Source organism: Trichoderma breve, chromosome 2 (genome assembly GCF_028502605.1).
Source record: "Trichoderma breve strain T069 chromosome 2, whole genome shotgun sequence".
Taxonomy (NCBI): Eukaryota; Fungi; Ascomycota; class Sordariomycetes; order Hypocreales; family Hypocreaceae; genus Trichoderma; species Trichoderma breve.
The window spans coordinates 6,544,059-6,567,640 of record NC_079233.1 but is presented as its reverse complement, the minus strand read 5'-3'; the positions used below and the strand labels follow the sequence as shown (position 1 = coordinate 6,567,640).

The following is a 23,582-nucleotide window of genomic DNA, read 5'->3' as shown; positions in this document are numbered from 1 at the left end:
TTACAAGATCTTTTCTATGCTTTGTCTGCTTCAGAGTACAGGATTGTCTACAATATGCCAATGCTTCTGGACAGTAAACCAGAGTAATAAGCGAGGTGTTTCTCTCTCTCTCTCTTCCCCCCCTCGGACTTTTTAAGCCGGAATACTACTCCAAGTCCAGCTTCTCCGTTTTCCCACGCCTGTCCTTGTCCTTGTCAGTGTCTTTGTGTGTGTCTCCCCCACAGTTGGGGATCCACTGCAAGGGACGAGTTATTACTAACTCGACGAGATTTTATTACTTGCTTCTAGCAGGGTGATTTGCATACAGCAGGGCGTGGGTTTTGAATGGCATGTCTCGGTCGACGCCGATGTAGGAGCCTGTCTTTTGCTACATATTACATGACTAAGTAACTGACGTCAATAGCAATACAGTGCAGTGCAGTACAGCTTACAGGCGAGTATCAGTGCTCGCGTTGTTGTCGTGAGGCTCAACTACTTCAACACCAAAATAAACGCCAACTTGTCCTCTTCTTCTCCAACTTCCTGATTCTCCCCCAAATTCACGCAATGCACCACCACACACACACATCCCTTTATCCGGGCTCAGCCGCGCGACCAAGCAAATAACCAGCTGCTATAAACAAGCACACCAACCCGTGCGGCGCGTGCGGGGTTCCCTGCCAGATGTCGAATGAGGAAATGTTGGAGATGCAGCAATGCAGCTGTGCTTTAATTCCCCCTCTTCTCGCGTGAGTGATGCAAGGCGATGCAAGGGGGAGAAGCACCGAGTCTTCCGCCGTCGTCATGATCGCCTGCTGCACACTATTTCGCATCTTGTTGCACCGAAGCTTGGCTCGTTGTTTCGTGTCGGCCCGGTTCTGATTCTCCTCCAATATTAGGAGATGATGTCTTCGAATATTGTGCCACCATCGTAACCTGTCATATCCTCTACACGCTTCCCCCTTCCACCCCGGATACTCCGTGTCTTGCCCACATGCCCATCACTCTGGATACACCATCTTCCTTGTCACTCCTCCATCCACCACCATCTGCACCCCCGTCACGCCCTCGCTCTCAGCCAGATACAGCACCGCCTTTGCAACGTCCTCCACCTTTCCCACCCTCCCTGTAAGCTGCCACCTCATGTCCGCCTCGCTCAACCCGTCCTCCCACTTGACGCCCTTTTCATCCGCCTCGCGGCTCTCGTTCAAGACGTGAATCCAGCCAGGAAGCACCGCACTCACGCGGATGCCGTCCGGCGCCAGAGAAACCGCCATGCTCTGCGCCAGGCCCAGCATCCCGGCCTTTGTCGTCGAGTAGGGCTCGTTGTTGGGCTCGCTCATGACAGCCCTAGTGGATGAGACGTGGACCACGCAGCCCTTTGCCGCTCGCAGCATCCCCAGACACGCCTGCGTCATGAGCATCGGCGCCGTCAGGTTCGTCTCGATGCTCTTGTTCCACTCCTCCAGTGTCATGTCCGCCAGGCTCGTGCCGCCCACGCCGCCCGTGTACGCCGCGTTGTTCACTAGACAATCCAGCCGGCTTGCAAACAGCTTGTCCGCCTGCTGCACCGCCGCGCTAATCTCCCGCGGCTGTCGAAGGTCACATAGCGCCGTCTCGAAGTCCTGTCCGCGCCGGTGTGATTTTGCCAGCAGCCCGGCGGTGTGGTCCAGCTCGGCCTTGTTGCTGTCTAGGAGGAAGACCCGGTGGCCGGTCTGGAGCAGGATCCGGGACAGACCCCGGCCGATGCCCCGCCCGGCGCCGGTGATGAGGAACGTCTTTTGACCCGATGCCATTGCTTGGAGATTGGAGATGAGAGAGAGAAAGCCACGCAAAGTGGAGATGAGAAACTGAGACGGAAGTTGAATGAAGCTTTTACTCCCCTCCCCGCTTACATACCTTTTTACACACGGCCAATGATGTCACTTGGCATATTCAACATGCACTTCAACTCCTAAAACTTCACAGCGTTTTGGACTGCTAACATGAAGTTTTCGGCCATAATGACTTTAAAGGACGGTTACCGCATCAATAAGGCATTTTACTCATCAGAAACACCGCAGCGATATCAAAACCCACCGTTCTGTAGGCCCAACTCACCGGATTCGGTGATGACTCAACGGCCCCCTTTCTGGACCCAAGCATAGAGTTTATGGCAATCAACAAAGTTCGGCAAGAATTCCACATGTGACTCATTGAGCAACATTGCGCTCATTTATCGAGGTATATAAAGGCTGCGAGCTACCCCCCAGACCCCGAGGCAATTTTCATCTGCAATTCTCCGACACTTTTTTACGATCAGCCCTCCGCAGCGACCAATATTAGGAAAAGGCTGTCGATAATGGGATGCCGATGATTCCAACATCACGACTCGCAATGAGAGCGTTATCAATGATGCAGGGTCCTTAGCGACCTATCGAGCAGGATGGGCAGCGGCGGCAGCAGCAAATCGCTAATAGCCCTGCGCCATGATAACGTTCTCGTTGCGAGTCTTGGGGTTGGCATCAGCGGTATTATGAATCGCGGCTTTTGCCATCTTGGTCGTTGCGGTTGGACTGTTTGTTTTATCCCCTTGGCTATGTTGAACTGAGCAGGTCTGGACAATGACGGATTCATGCGCGAGTCTTGCTGTATGGTTGGTCAGCTAAAGTTTGGACTTTCTGCGTCACTTTGATCAAGGAGCTACCCTGGCAAGTGGAGGACAGAAAAAGCGAGACCAGGAAGATTTCGAACACCCACGAGTTAAATTATACGCCTACAAAAGGAGTAGCTGCTATATCTACATTTCCCACGTCACGACTTATATTTCCTACTATGTTTATATTTCTCCAGTGACTGCTATTATGTCTCTATTTTGCGGTCTCGCTTTCATAGCATCTCACTGAACGAGGTTCTACAAGATTTAAAATGCACTTGTCTTTATTTATTCGTATTATCAAATGAGAGCAGAAGCTAGGGACTAAATGTCAAATATATCTCCAATTCCCTGCCCTCCACCTCTCCGCACATCCACAACGTCCAGCCTCCATCCTTCCCAGTGCTTCAGTGACCGCTTAATCTCCTTGATTCTCTCTATCCGCCTCTTGGCCTCTTCCTCGTGCGCCTTTCTGAAAGCCTCTTCGTCGAATTCCACATCGTCATCAGCCAGCAGTTCGTCATCACCTCCTCCAGCCAGAGCATTCAGGCCATGTGCAATAAAATCGCCAATGCCACCTGTTGATCCCTTCTTGTGTGCAGGAGGGTAGTTGTTGCCCGAGAGGTCTACATCGTCGAACCCTGGACTGGTGGCTTCCATCTCGCGCCGTCTCTCGATCCAGGCACCGCTGCGAAGCTCGTGGATCTCAGCTTCGAGGCTGCGAATTTTCTTCTCGAGCTTGAGCCTGCCCTCGTCCTCGAGCTCATCAACGCCTTCATCATCAAGGCCGCCACCGCCCTCTGTTGACTTGCGGCTTGCAAGCTTGGCGTTTTCGCTCTCTAGCTTTTCAACCTTGGACCGCAGCTCCTGAGCCTCGCTTTCTGCCTTCTCCTTGTCTTTCCTTAGAGTTTGTGATCGTGCGTCTTGCTCTTTATGCAGCGTAGTCAATGTTGTGACCTTCTTATCAAGCGCCTCAACCTTCTTCTCCAGTTCCTCCTTTGCCTTGTTTGCTTCATCTAGCTCGCGTTCCAACGTCTTTGCCTTTGTCTCAGCGCTGGTTCGCTCACTGCCTTCGCGGACAGCCTTCTCGGTGGTCCGCTCGAGGTTCTTCTTCAAGTCTTGCAACTCACGCTGAGCCTTGCCAGCTGCGGCTTCGGCGCGGGCAAGCTTGTCTTCCAGCGCGGTGATCTGCTCTTTTTCTGACGACGCCCCGCTCTCTTGGCGTTCGACACGAGCCTTGAGCTTTGATAGTTCGATTTCCATGGACTCAATTGTGGCTGATTTGGCGTCCAGCTCAGCTTGGAGTGACGGAGGGGGAGAGTTTATTGACACTGATTGTCGATGTGCGTGACCAGAGGTGCGAGACACTTGCTGTTGTAGTTGAGAGTTTTGGCGCTGTAGAGACGCAATCTCCTCCTTCTACGACGCCGTTAGTAAGTATGTAAACTTTGCGCATATAAGAGATGATTCTCCTTGTCTCTTCCACATACCAGCTTCTCCGTTTGACCATCTTTGCTTTCTTTGCCGTCAGACTCGCGCAAATCAGCCAATTCTTCCTCTGCCTTCTTCCACCTCTTCTCCGAGTCGGTTGCATCCTTTGCGAGTCGCTTGTTCTCCTTCTCCAGCTCTTCGATTCTAGCCACATGTTTTCTATAGATATCAGGGGCTGTGTCACCCTCGGGACTGAATGGTCCAGGCGACATTGGTCCTGGACCTACGATCGAGCCGGCGCGGAAAGAGGTGGACCTGAGCTTTGATTGTTGCGCAAGGGATGGTGTGTCGGAGGAGGGGGGCGACTCGACAGCTTTTTCTGAAGGTTCTTCCTCGGCCTTGGGTTCTTCCTCAGACTTTGCTTCTTCTTCGACTTTGGGTTCTTCGACTGCCTTGTCATCTTCGGTAGCCTTGTCGTCTGCGATGGCGCTGTCATCTGTCGTCTGCTGTGTTTGCTCTGGGGTGTCCTCAACAGCGTCGGCAGCGGATGCCTCTGCTTCACCCTTGGGCTCTGCCTTTGTAGAAGACGCATCCTTCTTCTTCTTCTTCTTCATTTGCTCGACCTGGAGAAAGCCGTGTCAGCCAACAGATACCTTGATGGACCCAGACAAGACAGGGTAGCTAAGCTCGGGATCCTCACGCGCTTCCTCGCGGCGGCAAGCTTCTCCTGCTTCTGGCGCTCCTTTTCGTCTGCGTCTGCCATTGTCAATTCGTCGAGGTAGAGGCAGCTATTGCAATTTGTTTCGAAGCTCTCTTTGCTGGTGACGATACGCGGTGCCGTCGCCCTTGTGTTAGCGGGACCTTCGTCATAGGTGGCCACTGGAGCTTATACAGTGCTACTGGTAGACACTGTGTCACTGCACTGTATTGATGGATGAAGTTCTATGGATAAGAAGAACATACTGTCTTACAACAGACGAATTGCCAGGATTATGTACAAACGGCCATTTCAATCAACAGTCGTGATCAAAATATATGTTATTTTGACAGATATCGAAGCAAATGCTACTATTTAGTTCAGTTCCGCTTTCACACCTTGTATCTACTATATAATCCAGCTATCGATCATCCTTATTCCACATCATCGAAAAATACAAAGCATCGCACCTCCAGGGATCGCCTCGGCGGCGCATCGTCCGGCGTCTTGTTATCCCAAAACGCTCCATGCGGCAGCACCATCTTGGGATCCGAGTGAAACGAGAAAAACACCAGCGCCTCATCCGGAGCGACGTTGCTCGCATAGTGGTAAGCGTATCGATCGTCGTCGATCAAGATGCAGTTGTGACTCTTGCCCCCTCGGTCGGCGATCCGGGGATCGTTGACGCTGTAGACGCGGGCCATGTGCGTGTCGTAGTCCCAGTCTGGAATCGCATCGTGATTCGCAAAGACGAGCGGCCACTTGACAACTGGGCGGCCGATGGGTCTCCAGAGATTGACCTGCGCCCACCGTTTGTGCCGCTTTAAGAGGTCCGCGGCTTTCTCCTTGCCCAGAGCGCATTGCAGCGATACAATGGCATTTGGCAGATCTCGGTCGACGTGGGCAACGGGGCGCGGTCCTGGCTGGTCTATTGCGTCCCTCAAGTAGTCCTGCACCTTGGCCTGTTGGTTTCGAGTCTCAAAGTTGTACGGGAACACATGGTCGGATTGCGTCATTTCTCGAACCACTCTGCTCACTTCCTCGTAATAATCGCTCTCGATTACGTCTTTGGTCGTTGAGTCGGCGGCTTCAAAGTCTTGCTCGGATATGGCCGTTGGACTTGTGATGAGCTGATATCCATTCTTCATGAGTTGCGGCGAAGGACTCAGATATCGCATGTCTTGGACCGTGATATCCACATCTCGTGGAAACAGGAGATTCGTCTCGGCGCTTGCTTGCCCGTTCTTGTAGTCGACGATGCCATCCTTGCCGTCCTGTGTTCCATTCCACAGGCCGATCTGGCCAGTGGTGAATGTTTCAACGTCAATCGCAGCCATACCGTATGGTATTATCGTTGACCAAACCTCCAATCGTAATGATGTTGACTCACGACGGCATATGCTATACAGAATCTAATACATGTACTCGTCGTTGTTGGCTGTGGTTGGGGGGACAACTTATCAAGGCTGATGAGCTGGGCCTCGTAATGAGACGTTCCATGTCACTTACACCGCCACGCCGGAGAATATAAATCGCCTTGCCAAGTACGAGTATGCAGGCTACCTGTCGGCGATATTACCTCTAATGAGCGGGCAGACAACCCTGCAAAAAGGGGTTTTAGATCTACAGTATGCATGGTATTGCTATATTCTAGTGCTTATGAATCCATTGGAACTGATACTCGTAACAGGGTGAAAGAAAAAAACCGGCCGGATCTGCTACTAGCTTAAGAAAGAAGGAGAAAATGCTGCAAAGAGCAATACGGAGGACGGTATCTCAGGTTGGAGGAAGTGTAGTTGAGCCGATATGGTCTGCCTGTCTCCTGGTATGTTAGTCAAGTCTGGGAAACTGTCCCCCCTTACTTCGTTGGCCCATGAATATGGTAGTTGTTTCATTATCTATTAGATACTAAGGTATACTGGAGTCTCTTGATTTGTTGCCCTCTATATGTATTCACTGCGAGTTCCGCCTCCGCATCTCCACCGTCAGTGTCTTGCTCGGTACATAGATATTCGCAAATGTGACATCAGATATCCGACTACGAGGCTTGAAATCACATTTTCGTATCAGTTCAGCTAGGCACATTTTGAGTATGGCAGCACTTGCAAATCTCCCCGGACTAAATAGCAGCATGTTAGACAGCAGAACTCCGACGCTGAAGAGGAAAAAGATATGCTTACCAGATGTGACGGCCGGCGCCCCAAGAGAGAAATGTTTCACTACTTCCCACAAGTGGCACAGCTTCATTGTTCTCCGTCCCCTTAAACCGAAAACCATCGAAATCGGACCCGTCTCCAGTTCGAGGAGGGTAGTGGTTTTGATCGTGATGTATGGCGTACATGGGAAGAGTCAAATAGGAGCCGAATGGCACCGTGGCTGAGTTATCTGGGAGAGTGTATCCCCGAGGATTGATAACTTTGCGGCCAGCTATGGTAAAAGCTGCTGGACGTAAGCGCATCGACTCTTTAATGAAGCTGTATATACCTTATTAGCAGGCGGTGGAAGTCTTCGAGGCAACCCCACCCTACTTACCTGTCTGTGAGATCAAGTTCCTTGAGATTCTCCAACGTCCATCTGCCGCCGTACTTTTCGAATACAGACGTTACCTCGGAACGTAGAGCATCAAAGTATAGCTCCCGTGGCTCGCTGACAAGGTCAAGAACCATGTTCGCAACCGTCAATGTCGGACTCCCCGAAAAGAGGAATAAGATGCTAAGAAATCGCATAGTAATTTCGTGGGCAATGTCCTCCTCAACGGTCAGAGACGGCGTCCTCGATACAGCCGTGCGAACAAGAGAATCCATCAATGATTCTTGTTCGCCTTCGGGTGGTTCACTTGTAGTTCCTTTAGAATCTTGACCGCCTTGCTTCAGCTTTCTGTAGCTTTCTAGCACCAATGGTCGAACCAAGTCGGTAATTTGACGCTGGACTCCTCGCAAAGGCGACATTCTCACGACCAGAGGCTTGCACCAGTCTGGAAGAAAACTTGAGGATCATGCTGAGTACAACTAGTAGCTGAGAATGCTGCTCGCAAAGATGTTGGAACTTGGCATCCCGGCATAAAGGCTTTCCCACCACGATTCTGGCCGCGATTCTGCAATTCAGAGAGAGTGAAAACGGAAAGATCTTGACTTTGTGGAAGTCATGATTATCTTTGCCCAGAACCTGGTCTAAACAGTCTGCGATTTCCTCGTGAAGCCAGTCCAAGACGGATGGCATGAAGGGGGTCAGGCTGTCGCGCGTCCATTCGATATGGTATGAGTTTTGTCGTATTTGAGGGCCGAGAAGATATCTGATCTGAAGATTCTTCAAAAGGGTTAGGATAAGGATAGGATGCAATGATAGCAAAGGCCTCTCACATCTTCAATTGCCCCATCTAGATTCAGATCGGACGTCGGAGCTCGTTTGTATGCTTTGATCCACGCTGGTGGGATCAAGATGTTGTTTGCCTCGAGCTGTGGAATAAAGAATGCTTTGTCATTTAGACTATACTGCAAAACGAACGGGTAAGCGCAGATCCCAACTCGAACTTTGTCCCAAAGCTAAAGAAAGTCACACCTTTCTATATCCTTTTTCTAGAACTTCCCTTGTGTTGAGAATATTCGCAACCACTCCGGGAAACCAGAATCCGAAAAGACCGGGCGAGGTCAATCTACCGACAACGGGCAGGGCCAGCTGTTTTCTCGTTGCAAGATACAGCGACACGCACAATACAACGACTGGCAGAACGACCGAATACTCGTTGAGCATCATCGGCCCAAGAGAGATGTTTACTGTAGCCATACATTCGTCGCTCTGCTTGGAAGGCTACCAAGGTTGAATGTCAAATCCAATCAGCACTCGTACTTTTTACTCTACTCTACAAGTGACCTTATAATTACATGGACCTACTGTAAGCGAACCTAAACATCCAAGGGACTTACACGGTCAAGGCAACCCGGTATTTGGGCGGTGAGGGTCCGAATCCGAATGAACATATCCCGGCCTTAGCTCCGGTAAAGAAGGTTTCTAGCGTTCTCGTCTATCTAATACGAGAACTTAACTTCCGAATCGAGCGATTACCCCTTCGGAGATTTGACAACATCCCGATCCCAACCACAAGAATCTCACGTCATCATGTCGATCTACCATCTAGGGAAACGAAGCAGGGAAGTCGACTTCCTCAATGAGGTAGGTAAGGTAACCTCAAACTAAAGCAATACGACTCATCATCAGTCACGTCCAGGCACCGAAAATTTTGTCAACAAATGTGTACGAGTACGGTATTAACACATGAAATTTGCTCGCTGAATGGTAGCGTTGATGTTCCTGGTCATCTCCTTCACCAGCTCCACCTGACTGGGTATCTCATGTCCTCCACGATGTATCGTCTTGATGGCCATTTCAGGATCGCAGCAATTATACAATGCCAGCCCGTAGGGATACAACTCATCCTCGCTGCCCATTATATGATACGTGGGAATGTTGATGAGGTGCTCTTCCGTTGACTTGTTGTCATCCGGCTTGACACGCGTTGGCTTGGACGCTCCAGCAACGCCCAGTGTCTCATGATCGAATGGAGCCAGCCCGCATATAAAAATAGCAAATCGAAAAAGCCCCTCGGCTTTGAATGGGTTTTCTCGAGCGTGCCGGATGATGAGAGCAGCAGCCAACGCGGCGGATTCGGAAAAGGCCAGTATTCCGTCATATTTCCCTTCCTGCTCTTTCAGCATCTCCAATAGTTGATCTTCAGCTTCGACGATTGTATGAGCTTCTCGTGGGTCGTAGTACGTGTAAAAGTCGCAAAAGTCCGGAAACAAGCCCGCTATCTCTGCTATGTGTCAGTCTGCAGGCTTGGCTTCGAGCAATGGACGAACCACTATTACTTACCTTCTGCCGCGGGACATCTGAGGCCACCCTGCGCGTATTCAAAGGACATGCCATCTCTCTCGAGTTCGTGTCGTAGAGCCGCTAATTAATTAGAACTGGCTTTCTGGACTTGCCATTGAAGTCTTACCCGATTGCAGTTGGAAAATCTTCTGGTTGTTAGAGAATTGCCTACGAGATCATGTGGCGAACCTTACCGATATATTGGTTCCTGTTCCGTGTAGGCACAAGATGTTCATGTTGTGGCTACTAGGTAGGTATCGTCGCTAATCTCAAGTAAGTTGGTTGTAACTCAAGTGAACGATTGAATGTCTTTAAGCTCGGATTTGTCTTTGGACTGCAGTGCTCTGGTTGGAGGACTTACACTCGGTACCTTGTCAACAACTCCAGGGGGTCTGCTTTCATCTAGTGCTTACCAGCTCCATTCCGCTTGTCAAGCATAGCAGGTAATGTGCTTCTAGCACGAGTATGATATATCCCACAAGTAAAAGCCTGACTCTGGATAATGTAACATGAACATTTGTTGGATCAGCACCAAGTGCACAAGTGCGCTCAGGAGCGGTGAACACTGCAATCAACGCTTTACAGACACGTAGCAAATGATTCTCGCAAATACATGATAACCCCTGAATAATTATAATAGTAAAGCCTTGGGATCTACTAGTTACTTGTTAGTATCTCTTAAAGGAGAGAAAGACTGCTGAATTCGAGGAATCCATCTCTCGTTCTCTCGTTCAAATTTAATCTCAGTGGAGTGTTCTGTTTATATTCGTTCTTGTTGAGATGGATGCTCCCCTTAATGACGATCCTGTTGTGATCGTTGGCATCTCAGTTCGCTTCCCTCAAGACGCTTCAAGCCCCAGAGGTCTATGGGAATTGTTATGCGATGGGCGTTCAGCTCTTACGCCGACTCCCAAAAATCGATATAATGTCGACGCATTTTATCACCCAAATGCCGATCATGGCGGTACCGTAAGTAAACCACACTTGAGGCGCTTTGAGTTAACTGAAACGCAACGCAGGTGAACTTTCGAGGTGGCCATTACCTACAGCAAGATATATCAGCTTTTGATGCCCCGTTCTTCTCAATTTCTCCCGATGAAGCAAAGACGATGGATCCACAGCAGCGTTTGCTGTTAGAGGTGGTCTATGAAGGCTTTGAGAATGCGGGCATTCCTATGAGCAAATACGTGTCTTCGCGCACAGCGTGTTTCGTCGGCGCTTTTACTCGCGACTACGAAGGACTCTTGGGTCGAGACCCGGAGAATCTTTCGGCATATCAGGCAACGGGGAATGGAATGGCGATGCTTTCCAACAGAGTCAGCTGGTTTTACGATCTCAAAGGCCCTAGCATGAGTCTCGATACGGCGTGTTCAAGCAGCTTGACAGCTTTTCATCTAGCTTGCCGAAGCTTGCAGCATGAAGAAGCAGAAATGGTCAGAACCACCAAATCCGTAAAGATGCCTCACTAATCTAATCCACTCACAGGCGGTCGTAGCAGGGTCCAATCTCTTCTACAATCCCGACCAGATGGTTCCCTCAACAGCCATGCGCTTCCTTTCCCCTGATAGCAAGTGTTACTCCTTTGATCACCGGGCAAATGGCTACGCTCGAGGCGAAGGGCTTGGAGCAGTAATTATAAAAAGGCTCTCCAGTGCCATCCGTGACGGCGACACAATTCGTGCCGTGGTGCGAGGAACAGGCGTCAACCAAGATGGTCGCACACCAGGCATTACACTTCCAAGTCAAGAAGCACAAAGGTCCTTGATTAGAGAAACATATGCCAAAGCTGGACTCGGGCTAGAGCAAACCAGATACTTTGAGGCACATGGTACAGGCACAGCGGCTGGTGACCCTCTGGAAGCTGGAGCTATAGCAGCGACTTTTGCTGAGGCTAGAACAAAGGATGATGGCGAACCACTCATCGTCGGGGCAATCAAATCCAACATCGGGCATCTTGAAGGTTCAAGTGGTTTGGCTGGGCTAATCAAGACCATTATGGTGTTGGAGACTGGCAATATCCCTCCTAACATTTGGATGGAGAAGGTCAATCCCAAGATTCCAGCAAAGCAATGGAAACTCAAGGTAAGAATTTGGCCTGAAAAGGAGAATAGAACCTTACTGACATCATTTGCAGTTTCCCACGTCCAATACTCCGTGGCCATGCAGCGGATTGAGGCGGGCCTCGATCAATTCTTTCGGGTACGGAGGAAGTAATTCTCACGTCATTCTTGACGATGCATACCACTATCTGCAGCAGCACAGGCTCGAATGTCGGCACAACACAGTTGCAGGCCCCGGTGGCCCGTTGAATGGTGTCAATGGAACGCATACAAATGGCGACTTGCATAATGGCACCCCTGTGAATGTTACAGACTTCACCTCTGCGAACCTATTCTTGTGGTCCGCCTCGGATCAAAAGGGAATAGAACGAGTGGTGAAGGAATACTCAAAATTCCTTCGGAACGACGCCGATAAACAACGAGAAACAACGTTTCTGGAGAGGCTTGCTTACACCTTGTCTACCAAGAGAACATCCCTGCCTTGGAAGTCCTTCACGGTGGCAAGTTCAGTTAATGAACTCGTCCAGGAAATGGACAACTCTCCCCTGAAGCCCATTCGCTCTAGTCAAGAGCCAAATATTGGATTTATATTCACAGGCCAGGGAGCTGAGTGGCAAGGCATGGGAAGAGCTCTGTACTTGAGATATCCCATCTTCGCAGACAGCTTAACGGCAGCTGACGTTTACTTGCGACAATCCCTAGGCGCCACGTGGTCCCTATTAGACACATTCCTGGATGATGAAAACACAGCTAGGATTCATGATCCGGCCATTAGCCAACCTTTTTCCACTGCTTTGCAAGTAGCGCTCGTGGAGCTGCTTTCGAGCTGGGGATTGACGCCGTCGAGGGTCGTCGGTCATTCGTCTGGCGAGATTGCTGCAGCCTTCTCAGCCGGCATAATCAGCAGAGAATGTGCCTGGGGCATCGCTTATTACCGTGGTGAAGCGGTGGTGGAAGCTGTTTCTTCTGACGGCACAACGAACACTGGCGCAATGATGGCGGTCGGAGCATCTGAGCAGGTGACGCTTCAGTACATCGCAAGACTCGAAGAAAGCAGCAAGATACTCGTAGTCGCATGCGTAAATAGTCCTACCAATGTCACGGTTTCGGGAGACGAGGACATGGTTGACAAGCTGAAGATTCTCCTCGATGAAGAAGGCATCTTCTCCCGCAAGCTGCATGTCAAGGCTGCGTATCACTCTCCATACATGAATAGAGTCGCAGAGGCATACCGTGCCAAACTCGAAACACTCGACTTTGCATCGTCCGACCAAAAGAACAAGATTGAGATGTTTTCGTCGGTCACGGGAACGATTGCCGACAAGGCGTCCGTTGCGACACCAGATTACTGGGTGTCCAACCTGGTCTCCCCAGTGCTGTTTCATCACTCGTCTCGGGCCATGTGCACGCAGCGGCCGACTAAGAAGGGAATCACGATTGGCAGTCAAGAGAGCCCCTTGGATATTCTCATCGAGGTTGGGCCACACTCGGCGCTACAAGGACCGATGAAGCAGACAATGGCTGCAGAGAGCAGCTGTAAGGGTATGCAGTATTTCTCGATGCTATCCCGGAGCAGATCAGCGGTAGAAACTGCGTTGCAGTTGGCGGGAAACCTTTACAAGTACGGCTCGAAACTGGACTTTCAATTCATCAACAATCCCGGTGTTCAGGAGATGCTTATTGACTTGCCAAGCTACGCGTGGAACCATGAGAATAAGTACTGGTGCGAGAGCCGCATGAGCAAGGGGTTTCGGTTCCGAAAGTTTCCACGGCATGATATCCTTGGTGCGCCCGTCTCTGACTGGAACCCGCTCGAGCCTCAATGGCGGAATGTCCTCAGGGTCTCTGAGAATCCTTGGCTTGTGGACCATATGATAACGGACGTGGTGCTTTATCCAGCTGCGGCATCTCTCGTCATGGCCATCGAAGCATCGCGCCAACTTGCTGATGTTACTCGGACAATATCAGGCTATCAGTTACGTGAGATAACTCTTCATCAAGCTCTGGCAATACCAAAAACAGCCGACGGTGTGGAGACAATGTTCTGCATGCGACCACACGGTGATAACAGCTTCGGAGGCTCTGCGACATGGAATGAGTTCCACGTATATTCTTACAGTGAAGAATATGAATGGCGTGAGCATTGCCGTGGACTCGTCTCCGTTGAGTACGAGACCCAGCCTACGGATTCTCTTGGTAAAGAAAGTGAAGTTGAAGCCGAGGCACGGGAGCTCCGAGAGCTCGTCAAAGGCGCAGAGACTCGTTGCCAGAAAGAGCTGGGTCGAAAGCAGATGTACGATCACTACGAGTCTATTGGGCTGCAGTACGGTCCAACCTTCAGGGCAATCCACAACATCAGATACACTGACAACGAAGCCATTGGAAATATCAAGAACCCAGATTTAAAGGCAATCATGCCAAACGGCTACTATCACCAGCCGGTGATCCATCCAATCACACTGGACAACTTACTGCAGCTATTGCTTCCTGCCATGGGACGTGGCATTGCAAGTCTGGACGAGCCAATCATACCAACTCTCATCGGAAAGCTTTGGGTCTCAGCTTCAATATCTGTCGATGCAGACTACAGCTTCTCGGGCTATGGCAACGCAAGGTGGATGAGTGCCCGAGAAGCCAGGGGCTGGGGTGTTCTCATGGACGAAGATCGCCAATCGCCATGGGTTATCCTCAGAGACTCTGTCTCGAAAGTTGTGCACTCTGCGGACTTTTCCACGGCACCCCAAGCGTCCCAAAACAGACAAGTTGGTTCATTCAACATTGCGTGGCAACCAGACGTGGACTTTGTCGACACGAAACATCTTATTCGACTGTCGGGAGACGCAAAACAGAAAGACTGGACGACTGAAACGCATGATCTGGAGTTGTTGGGCATCAGCTATATCAAGGAGACACTTGCAGCCTTGGAACAGGACTCAAGCATAAATATGCCTCCACACTTGGAGAAATACGTCAGCTGGATGAGATTCCAGGCGGAGAGATTTGGACAGGGCGAAAAGCAAGAGGTTGACCGAGTCGCCTTAGAAGAAAAGGTTGAGGCTTCCTCAGTGGACGGTCAAGCCATGACGAGGATTGGTCGAAATCTAGGTCGGATCCTGAAGCAGGAAACTGGTTTCCTGGAGCTGTTGGCCGAAGATCAGCTTCTAGACCGGTTTTACGAGTTTGCCATTGGCAGCGAGACGCTTCATCAACACCTTGCCACCTACTTGGACACGGCTGCCTTTAAAAATCCAGACATGAATATCCTTGAGATCGGCGCTGGCACTGGCTCTGCCACAAAGACTATCCTTAATGCACTTACCGGCGAAGGAATGGTGAGGATTGCCAGGTACATGTACACGGATATATCAGGCGGCTTCTTCGACAAAGCGAAAGAGAAGTTCCAAGACTGGATCGACGTCATGACATACAAGACTCTCAACATCGAGGTCGACCCAGTCGAGCAAGGTTTTGAGCTCAATAAGTATGATGTGATTGTAGCGTCTCACGTTTTGCATGCTACCGCGCGACTTGATGTCACATTGGACAACACCAAGAAGTTGCTGAAACCGGGCGGTAAGCTCATACTGGTGGAAATCACGAACCAGGACCTCTTGCGCTCGCCGTTTCTCTTCGGTCTGCTTCCAGGGTGGTGGTTGTCCAAAGAGAAGAACAGGAAATGGGGACCTACCATTACGGCCGACGAGTGGAATAATTTGCTTCAGCGCCACGGGTTTGAGGCCTGCGACCATATCATCAAAGATATGGAAGATCCCAGCCTTCACCAAGCTAGTATTCTGGTTAGCACCTATATGCCTGACCGTCAAGTCTCCGGAACAGATGTCGTAGTGGTCACATCCCCTAGCAATCCGCAGGAGGCTCTCGCATCAGAAGTCCAAGGAAGACTGCAGCGACAGGGTCAAACAGTCACCATCTTGCCTTTCACATCAATTAGGAAGCATGACATTGCCAGAAAACCAGTCATTTGCATTGCTGAGCTCCACGACACTATGCTCCATAAGCTCAAAGAGGATGAATATGCAGACCTACAACACATGGTTGGGGCTGCTTCAGCCATAGTCTGGGTCACGAAAGGAGGCACCTTTGCCACAGAAAACCCTCTGTCTGCACTATCAAATGGATTTGGACGCAATGTCCGGGCTGAGCGTGAAGGGTACCGATTTGTCAGACTTGACTTGGAGGAGGATGTGACCGTGGAGTCGGCAGCGAATTCAATCGCCAAAGTGTACATGCGTCTCTCAACGTCGCCTGCAATCACTGAGAATGAGTATGCGGTCAAGGACGGAAACCTCTTCATCTCCAGACTAGTTCATGACGATCAATTTGCCGAGACTTTCACCTCCTTGTACGCGAAGCCGGAGACTCAGCTTGTCCCCTTTAGCAAGGATGACCGAGCTCTGAAATTGGACATTTCGTCTCCAGGAACACTGAGTACCTTTCACTTCAAGGACGATGATGTATATGGTCTTGAACTCGGTCCCAATGAGATCGAGGTGAAAGTCAAAGCTGTAGGACTCAACTTCAAGGACGTGATGATTGCAATGGGCCAGCTGAGCGATACTTGGCTGGGCAATGAATGCTCAGGTGTCATAACCAGGGTAGGCAAAGATGTGAGTGATTTCACGGTTGGGGACAGGGTCTGCAGCGTCGGTGTTGGAACATTCCGAACTTTCTACAGGGACGATGCTCGCTTGTTCCAGAGGATATCGGACCATATGAGCTTTGCGGAAGCCGCTGCATTGCCGCTCGTCTACTGGACAGCATACTACTCTCTGTTCGAGCTGGCTAGGTTAAAGAAGGGTGAGAGTGTGCTGATCCACGCTGCCGCGGGAGGCGTTGGCCAAGCAGCCATTGTGCTTTCTCAGCTCATTGGCGCGGAAATATTTGTCACTGTTGGCACGGCGGAAAAGAAGCACTTCTTGATGGAGACGTATAATATCAAAGAAGACCACATCTTTTCGAGTCGAGACCTTTCCTTTGCCAAAGGAGTCATGCGATTGACGAACCAACGTGGTGTTGACGTTGTTCTCAATTCTCTATCTGGGGAAGCACTCCGGCAGTCATGGGAACTCATGGCTCCATCAGGTCGATTCATCGAGATTGGCAGGCGAGACATTGATCTGAACAGGCGTCTCGAGATGAGTGTGTTCGCTAGAGGCGCTACGTTTTCATCTGTCGCCGTGGTGTTGAAGGACAATCGCGACATGGTCGGTCGAATCTTGAGAGAGATTATGGATTTGGCAAGGGAGAAGAAGATTTCGCCTGCAAAACCTTTGAATCTCTTCCCGTATTCGAAAATGGAGGTGGCTTTCCGATTCATGCAGGCGGCCAAGCACATCGGGAAGATTATCCTTGAACCTCATGACGACGACGTCGTACCAGTAAGTCTTCAAGACAAACTTTTTTTTCTCCGGGTAACATGCTAATTTGCTTTCAAGGCACTCCCTCCGATGAAGATGCCGCGATACTTTGATGAGAATGCATCCTACTTGATTTCGGGTGGCCTTGGCGGCCTTGCTCGGAGCATGGTGAGATGGATGGTTGACAAGAACCTGAAGAATGTGATCTTATGCTCGCGATCAGGGCCAAACAGTGACAAGGGCAAAGCGATGGCAAAGGAGCTGCGAGAGAGAGGCGTGAATGCAGCCATTTATGCTTGTGATGTCAGCAGCGCCATTGAACTTGCTGCTGTGTTGGAGGACTGTGCACGAAAGATGCCCCCAATTAAAGGGTGCATACAAGCAGCCATGGTATTACGAGTAAGTGCTGGGATCATTCAAATTCGATGACTGGTAGTATTTATTTCTGACATTTGGTCTGCAGGATTCGACTTTCGAGAACATGTCATACGCCGACTTCCAAGAGCCCCTGCGCAGCAAAGTTCCAGGAACCTGGAATCTCCATAGCATGCTGCCGGACTCTCTGGACTTCTTCGTCATGCTGTCTTCCTCATCTGGCATCAACGGAACTCGTGGCCAGGCGAACTATGCTGCAGGCAACACGTTCCAAGATGCAGTAGCACATCATCGAGTCAGCCAAGGTCAACACGCCATCGCCATCGACCTCGGCTTTGTTCTCTCCGTTGGATATGTGGCGGAGGGCGGCAATGCTGAGATTGACAATAACCTCAGCGCATGGGGATTCATGGGTATTCGTGAAGAGGAGTTCCTCGCCATCATAGAATACTGCGTCAACCCCAGCACGCCTCGTCCGACTCCCACAACGTGTCAAGTGGTCACTGGCATCGAAAACCCTGCTTTGATGCGCGCCAAGGGTCTCGAGAAGCCGTACTACTTCAAGGATCCGTTCTTCAGTCACCTCCAGATTGCCAACAGGGATGAGAATTCGTCTGCGCTCGGCGGCGACGACCAAGAGCGCGAACTGACTGCCCAGACCATCGCCGCTCTACGCTCAGTGAAGTCTCTCGATGAGGCTGCCGGACTGATCCGAGTCGCTTTTGTGGCTAAGCTGTGCAAGGTTCTGAGCATCAATCCGGATGACCTTGATGTGAACAAGCCGTTGTACACGTATGGAGTGGACTCGCTGGTGGCAGTGGTGATTAGGTATTGGCTGTTTCGGGACTATCACGCAGATGTACCCGTGTTTGACATTATGGGAGGGAGTACCATTACGGGTTTGAGCTTGAAAATTGCAGCCAAGACGAAGTTTGTAGATAAATCTTTGATAGAGATGGAAGAACAGGATAGATTGGGCGGTGAAGCGGAAGATTAGAGCTGATAATTATTTATTGCTCATGCTAAGCAAGATATCTATTTAAAGTAGGGATGTCTCTCAAATACATAATCTATATATCCAGGGCAAACAGTGAAATAAAACTTTTGTTCCTTGTTTTCTTTCAACTGCTGATTCATTATTCTGAGCTTTCCATCGCGCCATTTTTCAAACCTTTACCCCGTCGTTGTCAGATACCAGGTGGCGAAAGACAACGCTGGGCGTATAATGATATTTTCACTGCATATCGGGAAGTTTCATGTATGAATAGGGTGCGGAGCCCAAGGTCTCTTCAGTACTCGAGCGCAGAACGCAGAGTTCAATGGCCATCCAAACGATCTACAGCACAGCCAGTAGCCATTTTTGTCGTCAATGTCTGAGGTCTGGAAAAAGCTAGCAGCTCCGTGATGACTTCCTATGGCGCATTGCCATCACCGGCTGACTGCTTCGAATCCATTGTCCGCATATATTTCGCGACAGGGCTGGGCTTCTAGGGTTCTGGGAGATCTGGCGGAATTTTCGCCTTGATGACCATGTCATTAAACTTTCGTCCTAATGAACTTGTCATAGACTTCCAGGACGTAACTCATCAATGTCATCTTAACCGCCATTTGTTGGGAAACAGATAACGGTTAGTTTTGCCGACAGCTGTACAAGACCGTAAGCATACCTAGGCATCACTCCGCCAGCAAGCCACATTGCAAGCACCCCTGTGAATGTGCATAGAAACGACGGGTGCATGAGAACTTGACATGTTTGATTCGGAATGGCCTCAAGCTGTGGCTGAAGCTGAAAAAGAGGCCGGCCCAGAGCAAAGACGCACAGATTCTTATGTTATCTTTCCGTCTGTATTGCATTTTACAGTAACTGAAGTTACCTAAAAACAGCAATCGATCCTGGCGGCGGTAAAAATCCTTCCAATCTTCTACTGAATCATCACTAACATGAATGAATTTCAAATGGCAGAGGAACCCCGAGAATGGTGTTGGAGGGCGCGGGCGAGTGCCATTAGCTTTTTCGGGGGAGGTAAGACGGGATGAGGAGAAGGGGATGGAAGAAGCAGAGCGCGCGATTCTACTGCAGCTCATACAGTGCTACTGGTGGGCACTGTGTCACTACACTGTACTGATGGACGGGGTCTGAGGATAAGAGCAAATTGTGTTGCAATAGATATCTCGCCATAAATTGTCAAGATAATTTACAAATGGCCATATGAATCTATAGTCATGATGAAAATATGATGCTATCCTGGTAGATAGGCGCTGTAATCGATGGAAATACAACAGTTTAATCAAGTCCCGCTATCACTCCTTGTATCTATTTAATTTATCGCCACCGCTCTAGGGACATCGCGGCGGTTCTCGAAAACAAAACATCGAAATAACGTGCCGTATTGCCGTTCACAGCAAGTAGTAGATTGATACTGTTGGCTTGGCGCTGTTTATTTTGCATGTAAAGACACCAGAATGCGTCCTAGGTAATATGCCCAGCAGGTTTTGCAGGTACAGGAGGATATGTATCTCTTAGGACACTTGCCTTAGAGTACAGGCACCTGAAACACCTGAAGCACCTACTGGGTACCTCTGTATCAATGTTTGGAAATGCTGTGATCATTAGGATTGCTCCTACCTCTGCATCTTGCCAAATTGCATGCGTAATCAACACATGACATGGAGCAGGTGCGTTCAACACAATTATTCCTCCTCTGCTTCAGCATCATTCTCGTACCTTACCTTATCCTTTTATTGCACTTTTCAACCTGCAACTCTTCACCTTTCCCTCTCCATCCATCATCTCTCGATAACCTCGATAATCTCGATATCCTCGATACTCTCGATACTCGTCTCTCGCCAACTCTTTCCTCTGTCACGGATCTCGGCATGAATTGGATGGGAGGAAATCTCTCTCGGCACCGTCGGGGCAAGGGCTGGAAGGAGGAAATGGCACGACAAAAAGAATACTTCGCCAAGGCCCGCTCTCGACAGCGTGAGGGTGCAAAATCGAGCCCTGTACCGCTCTCTGCAGCTAATTTCATCCCCAATTATGCACCTCCGCCACAAGCTACCACGAGCCTAGGGGAAGCAGCATTTCCAGCATCCATGCCGATTAGTGAACCCACAGGCGCTGCAGATGAGGCATCAAGAAGCTTGAATAGTCCGTTAAAACCATTGCGAGGAGATGTTGCCGAACTGCCATTAATTGCTTCGTCTGGCGAGACAGGTGGATTCCCTGTGCTGGATCAGTCGTTAGAAAATCACCCCATGGGTGCTTCTAATCAAAGAACTGTGCGTCGGAAAACTTTCCAAGAAGGAGATGTTGCAAAAGTCAAACTGCCGAAACTCTCAGTGAAGGAGCCCACGCGGCAGATTTTTGAGCGTCCACCCCTTTCGAGGCATATCTTGGATCAGCAGCACAGAACGTCCGTCGCCCGTCGCGAATTCCGGTCGAAACTTGACAAACAGAGAGGTGTAAGAGAAAGAAGAGTGACCCAGAACACACCTCCACCTAGCCTTAGGTCGATCAGAATACGCATCGGCAGTCAAGATATTGGATGGAGTGAGACGAGAAATTCCATACAGAATCCCATGCCAGATGCCATCGGAAATCCCACTTTCGGTGATCACTCGGAAGCCCAAAGCATTGGACCCGAAGCCGAACAAACAACGCACACCACACGGCTTGGAGGTGCCAATATTGCGTCCTACATTGCCGGTGAGTCTTTTACAGGCTGTTCTCCGCCGAGTACGAGCAGCGATCTGCTATTGTCGTCGCCATGCCGAGATAGAGCGGCTCGACGTCAAAATGTGTACAATTCACCAAAGAAAATTGTAGGCGCGCCTTCGGCAGAATTCGAGCGCCCGCTACTAGATTTTGCCTGTGGAGCGGCAACAAAGCCATCATCAACGTCCGGAACAGAGTCTACGGGCAGCGTAGCCGTACAGGTCGGTGATTTCGAAATCACGCCAGAAGGCGAGACGGAGGAAGAACGGGTTTGGAGACAGTGGCTGGGGTAACGGCCAGCCAGGGTAAACCCTGTGCCAACAGAAAACGGAGGCCAAATTACAGGTCCTGTCAGATTTTGACAGAGTCCTATGGAACAATCACTCGTGCTTCATGGCAGCCCAGGGATTGGCAACTGGGAGGCTGCCGATACCGCGCCGGCGACGGATTTTTTCCACCCAGAGGCTAGATGATATGCCGAAAGTCACTTTGGCGGAGGATTGACCATAACTCGCGTATCATATACCCTTTCGAAGCATATAGCCGAAGTGGTGGACGAGTAACAGCATCAGCGCTCGGGGGGTGATACGGAAAACCACATGTTAAGGGACGACGAGACCCACACGAAGTTGAAAAACACAACTGCCGAAATTTTAGTGCGGTCAGAAGCTGCAAAGGCACCACGACGTGCTCAGACGAGCGCAGCTAACAAGTGGGGGTCAAGGATTTGAGGCCACCCGTCGGCAAGGATGAAAAGCAGGTGAGAATCTGGCCATGGATCTGGATGGGAAATGATCAGTTCAGGATACAGAGCGATGCAAACCAGACGGGACCGTGACCGTGACACTGACGCTTCGCGGAGACGACAAGACCCAGGACCAGAGCGGCAAGCTCCCTTGTCTCTTCTCCACCGGCCGCCGTTCCGAGTGGCAAGGTGGAGTTCCATCTGGGCTCAATCTCAGGCAATCCAGGACCACGTGCCGAAGACCGCGGTTCCGGCGCCAGAGCCCCGACGGCTCGCTGTCATCCACCGCAGGCCGCGCCTGTCTGGCCGAACAAAGGGCCGGTGGTAGTTTGGGCGCTGAGCCTTGGGAGGCTGAATGGCCATAAGCTCCATTGGACCATTGGAGGATCGCAGGGTCTTGTCCTTGTCAGGGAAGGCCTGGGTTGACCAAGTGGTTTTCACGAGCCCACCCAGTCTATCGATTCGCCGGAGGAACGCAGCGCCAAGCTCTACGTTGAAGCCATCACCAGCCACTTTTGGCTGCTGCTGAAAGGCCACGAGGAAACAGCTATCAGAGTACGGAAAAGCGCACGCGATGGGAGGAAGCTCCAAATTCCAAATCATAGTGGCGTACTTCAGCTGCAGCCAGTTCCTGATATGATGTAAAGCATGTCTCGTGCTTCATGGCTGCAAGCGAGAGTTATCATGTATCGAAGCAACACAGGCAAAACTAGGTCAGAGATCAACAAGTTTTGTTTCCTCTTCCTCCTCTGGCTTTCCACGGCAACTCCCCGAGAGGAAACAAGAAGCAAAAAGCACTGTGGACAATATTCCTGCACACGTTGCTGTCAGACATCTGTAGGGAGCGCTTGTTAGTGCACTTGGCGGCAGATTGAACGCTGCAGCAGAGCTTCTCCAAAGCTACCACGTTGTCCAAAAAGTCCCTGGAGTCACGCACTTGCCTCACGGTCGGCAAAAGGAGCAACACTACTGCATCAGGACCCTTAGAGACAGAGGGAACTTTGCCGGCCTATCCTGTGTCGTATCATTTGACTTCAGCTCCCAGGTCCAGCCCCAAATGGCCTGGGTGCATGCCGCCTGCGACGAGCCTAATGCCCTTGCCAACCCAACGTGCCAGCCATCCGGCCACGATGGAACGAACAAGTATCGGGCTAATGTACTGAGTAGACGCGGAAAACATACAGAGTTTAGAAGCGCGAAGCTGTCGAAGTCTAGATTGTGTGCCAGGCCATGCGATGGGCGCCGTCGCTTCTCGTGGGTTTGAGCCGATGCAGCGAGGCAAGCTGTGCGCCGGTGCAAAGTCAGTTTTGCTATGGCGGCGCCAAGCAACTGGGCCTCGAGGGATTGAGGATGGGGGCTACTGTAAGTTGACAGGTTAGCTAGGAAGAGATCAAAGTCGATTGGAGGAGGAATTTTGATTTGCTACGGGAGCTGATTGGGAGGACGGGGGGGCAATCAATGAAACGGTGCACAGGGGATTCGGGGTGGGATGGGGGCCTTCTCTTACAAGACAGGGAACAATGCAATACGGCATGGAAGAGACTGACCAAGAGAGACGACAGCCGTGCCTTGTCCGTGATTCTGATAACCAAAAGCCCTTTTCGCATCGAGACTAGCAAGCCGAAGCCGAGCTTCACTTTGAATAGCATAGAGCAATCCAAGCCGTTGAAGAAGCTCCGGGGGCGCCCCCGTTTT

At 50.6% G+C, this 23,582-nt stretch overlaps 8 protein-coding genes across 8 annotated transcripts; 2 read left to right on the top strand and 6 right to left on the bottom strand.

Moving 5' to 3' along the window:
• Positions 1 to 980: 980 nt before the first annotated feature.
• Positions 981 to 1,775, bottom strand: T069G_04216 (enoyl-(Acyl carrier protein) reductase domain-containing protein; the record flags this gene model as incomplete). The annotated part of the gene is made up of 1 exon (XM_056171426.1): positions 981 to 1,775. One exon carries the CDS (start codon positions 1,773 to 1,775, stop codon positions 981 to 983), a length of 795 nt encoding a protein of 264 aa, XP_056032318.1.
• Positions 1,776 to 2,938: 1,163 nt separating this feature from the next.
• On the bottom strand, positions 2,939 to 4,808 carry T069G_04215 (intermediate filament protein domain-containing protein; the record flags this gene model as incomplete). The annotated part of the gene is made up of 3 exons (XM_056171425.1): positions 2,939 to 4,033; positions 4,105 to 4,668; positions 4,746 to 4,808. 3 exons carry the CDS (start codon positions 4,806 to 4,808, stop codon positions 2,939 to 2,941), a joined length of 1,722 nt encoding a protein of 573 aa, XP_056032317.1.
• Positions 4,809 to 5,176: 368 nt separating this feature from the next.
• T069G_04214 (uncharacterized protein) lies at positions 5,177 to 6,079 on the bottom strand (the record flags this gene model as incomplete). Its single annotated transcript, XM_056171424.1, has 1 exon — positions 5,177 to 6,079. The coding sequence occupies one exon, from the start codon at positions 6,077 to 6,079 to the stop codon at positions 5,177 to 5,179; it is 903 nt and encodes a 300-aa protein (XP_056032316.1).
• Positions 6,080 to 6,695: 616 nt separating this feature from the next.
• On the bottom strand, positions 6,696 to 7,690 carry T069G_04213 (cytochrome p450 domain-containing protein; the record flags this gene model as incomplete). Its single annotated transcript, XM_056171423.1, has 3 exons — positions 6,696 to 6,861; positions 6,923 to 7,216; positions 7,275 to 7,690. The coding sequence occupies 3 exons, from the start codon at positions 7,688 to 7,690 to the stop codon at positions 6,696 to 6,698; spliced, it is 876 nt and encodes a 291-aa protein (XP_056032315.1).
• A 1,317-nt stretch (positions 7,691 to 9,007) lies between these two features.
• Positions 9,008 to 9,847, bottom strand: T069G_04212 (serine hydrolase (FSH1) domain-containing protein; the record flags this gene model as incomplete). The annotated part of the gene is made up of 4 exons (XM_056171422.1): positions 9,008 to 9,552; positions 9,612 to 9,692; positions 9,739 to 9,760; positions 9,806 to 9,847. The coding sequence occupies 4 exons, from the start codon at positions 9,845 to 9,847 to the stop codon at positions 9,008 to 9,010; spliced, it is 690 nt and encodes a 229-aa protein (XP_056032314.1).
• Positions 9,848 to 10,391: 544 nt separating this feature from the next.
• On the top strand, positions 10,392 to 18,421 carry T069G_04211 (KR domain-containing protein; the record flags this gene model as incomplete). Its single annotated transcript, XM_056171421.1, has 7 exons — positions 10,392 to 10,580; positions 10,631 to 11,044; positions 11,097 to 11,693; positions 11,746 to 15,244; positions 15,317 to 17,070; positions 17,128 to 17,448; positions 17,513 to 18,421. The coding sequence occupies 7 exons, from the start codon at positions 10,392 to 10,394 to the stop codon at positions 18,419 to 18,421; spliced, it is 7,683 nt and encodes a 2,560-aa protein (XP_056032313.1).
• Positions 18,422 to 21,006: 2,585 nt separating this feature from the next.
• On the top strand, positions 21,007 to 21,435 carry T069G_04210 (uncharacterized protein; the record flags this gene model as incomplete). Its single annotated transcript, XM_056171420.1, has 2 exons — positions 21,007 to 21,133; positions 21,254 to 21,435. 2 exons carry the CDS (start codon positions 21,007 to 21,009, stop codon positions 21,433 to 21,435), a joined length of 309 nt encoding a protein of 102 aa, XP_056032312.1.
• Positions 21,436 to 22,100: 665 nt separating this feature from the next.
• T069G_04209 (uncharacterized protein) lies at positions 22,101 to 22,490 on the bottom strand (the record flags this gene model as incomplete). The annotated part of the gene is made up of 1 exon (XM_056171419.1): positions 22,101 to 22,490. The coding sequence occupies one exon, from the start codon at positions 22,488 to 22,490 to the stop codon at positions 22,101 to 22,103; it is 390 nt and encodes a 129-aa protein (XP_056032311.1).
• Between the last annotated feature and the right edge of the window lie 1,092 nt (positions 22,491 to 23,582).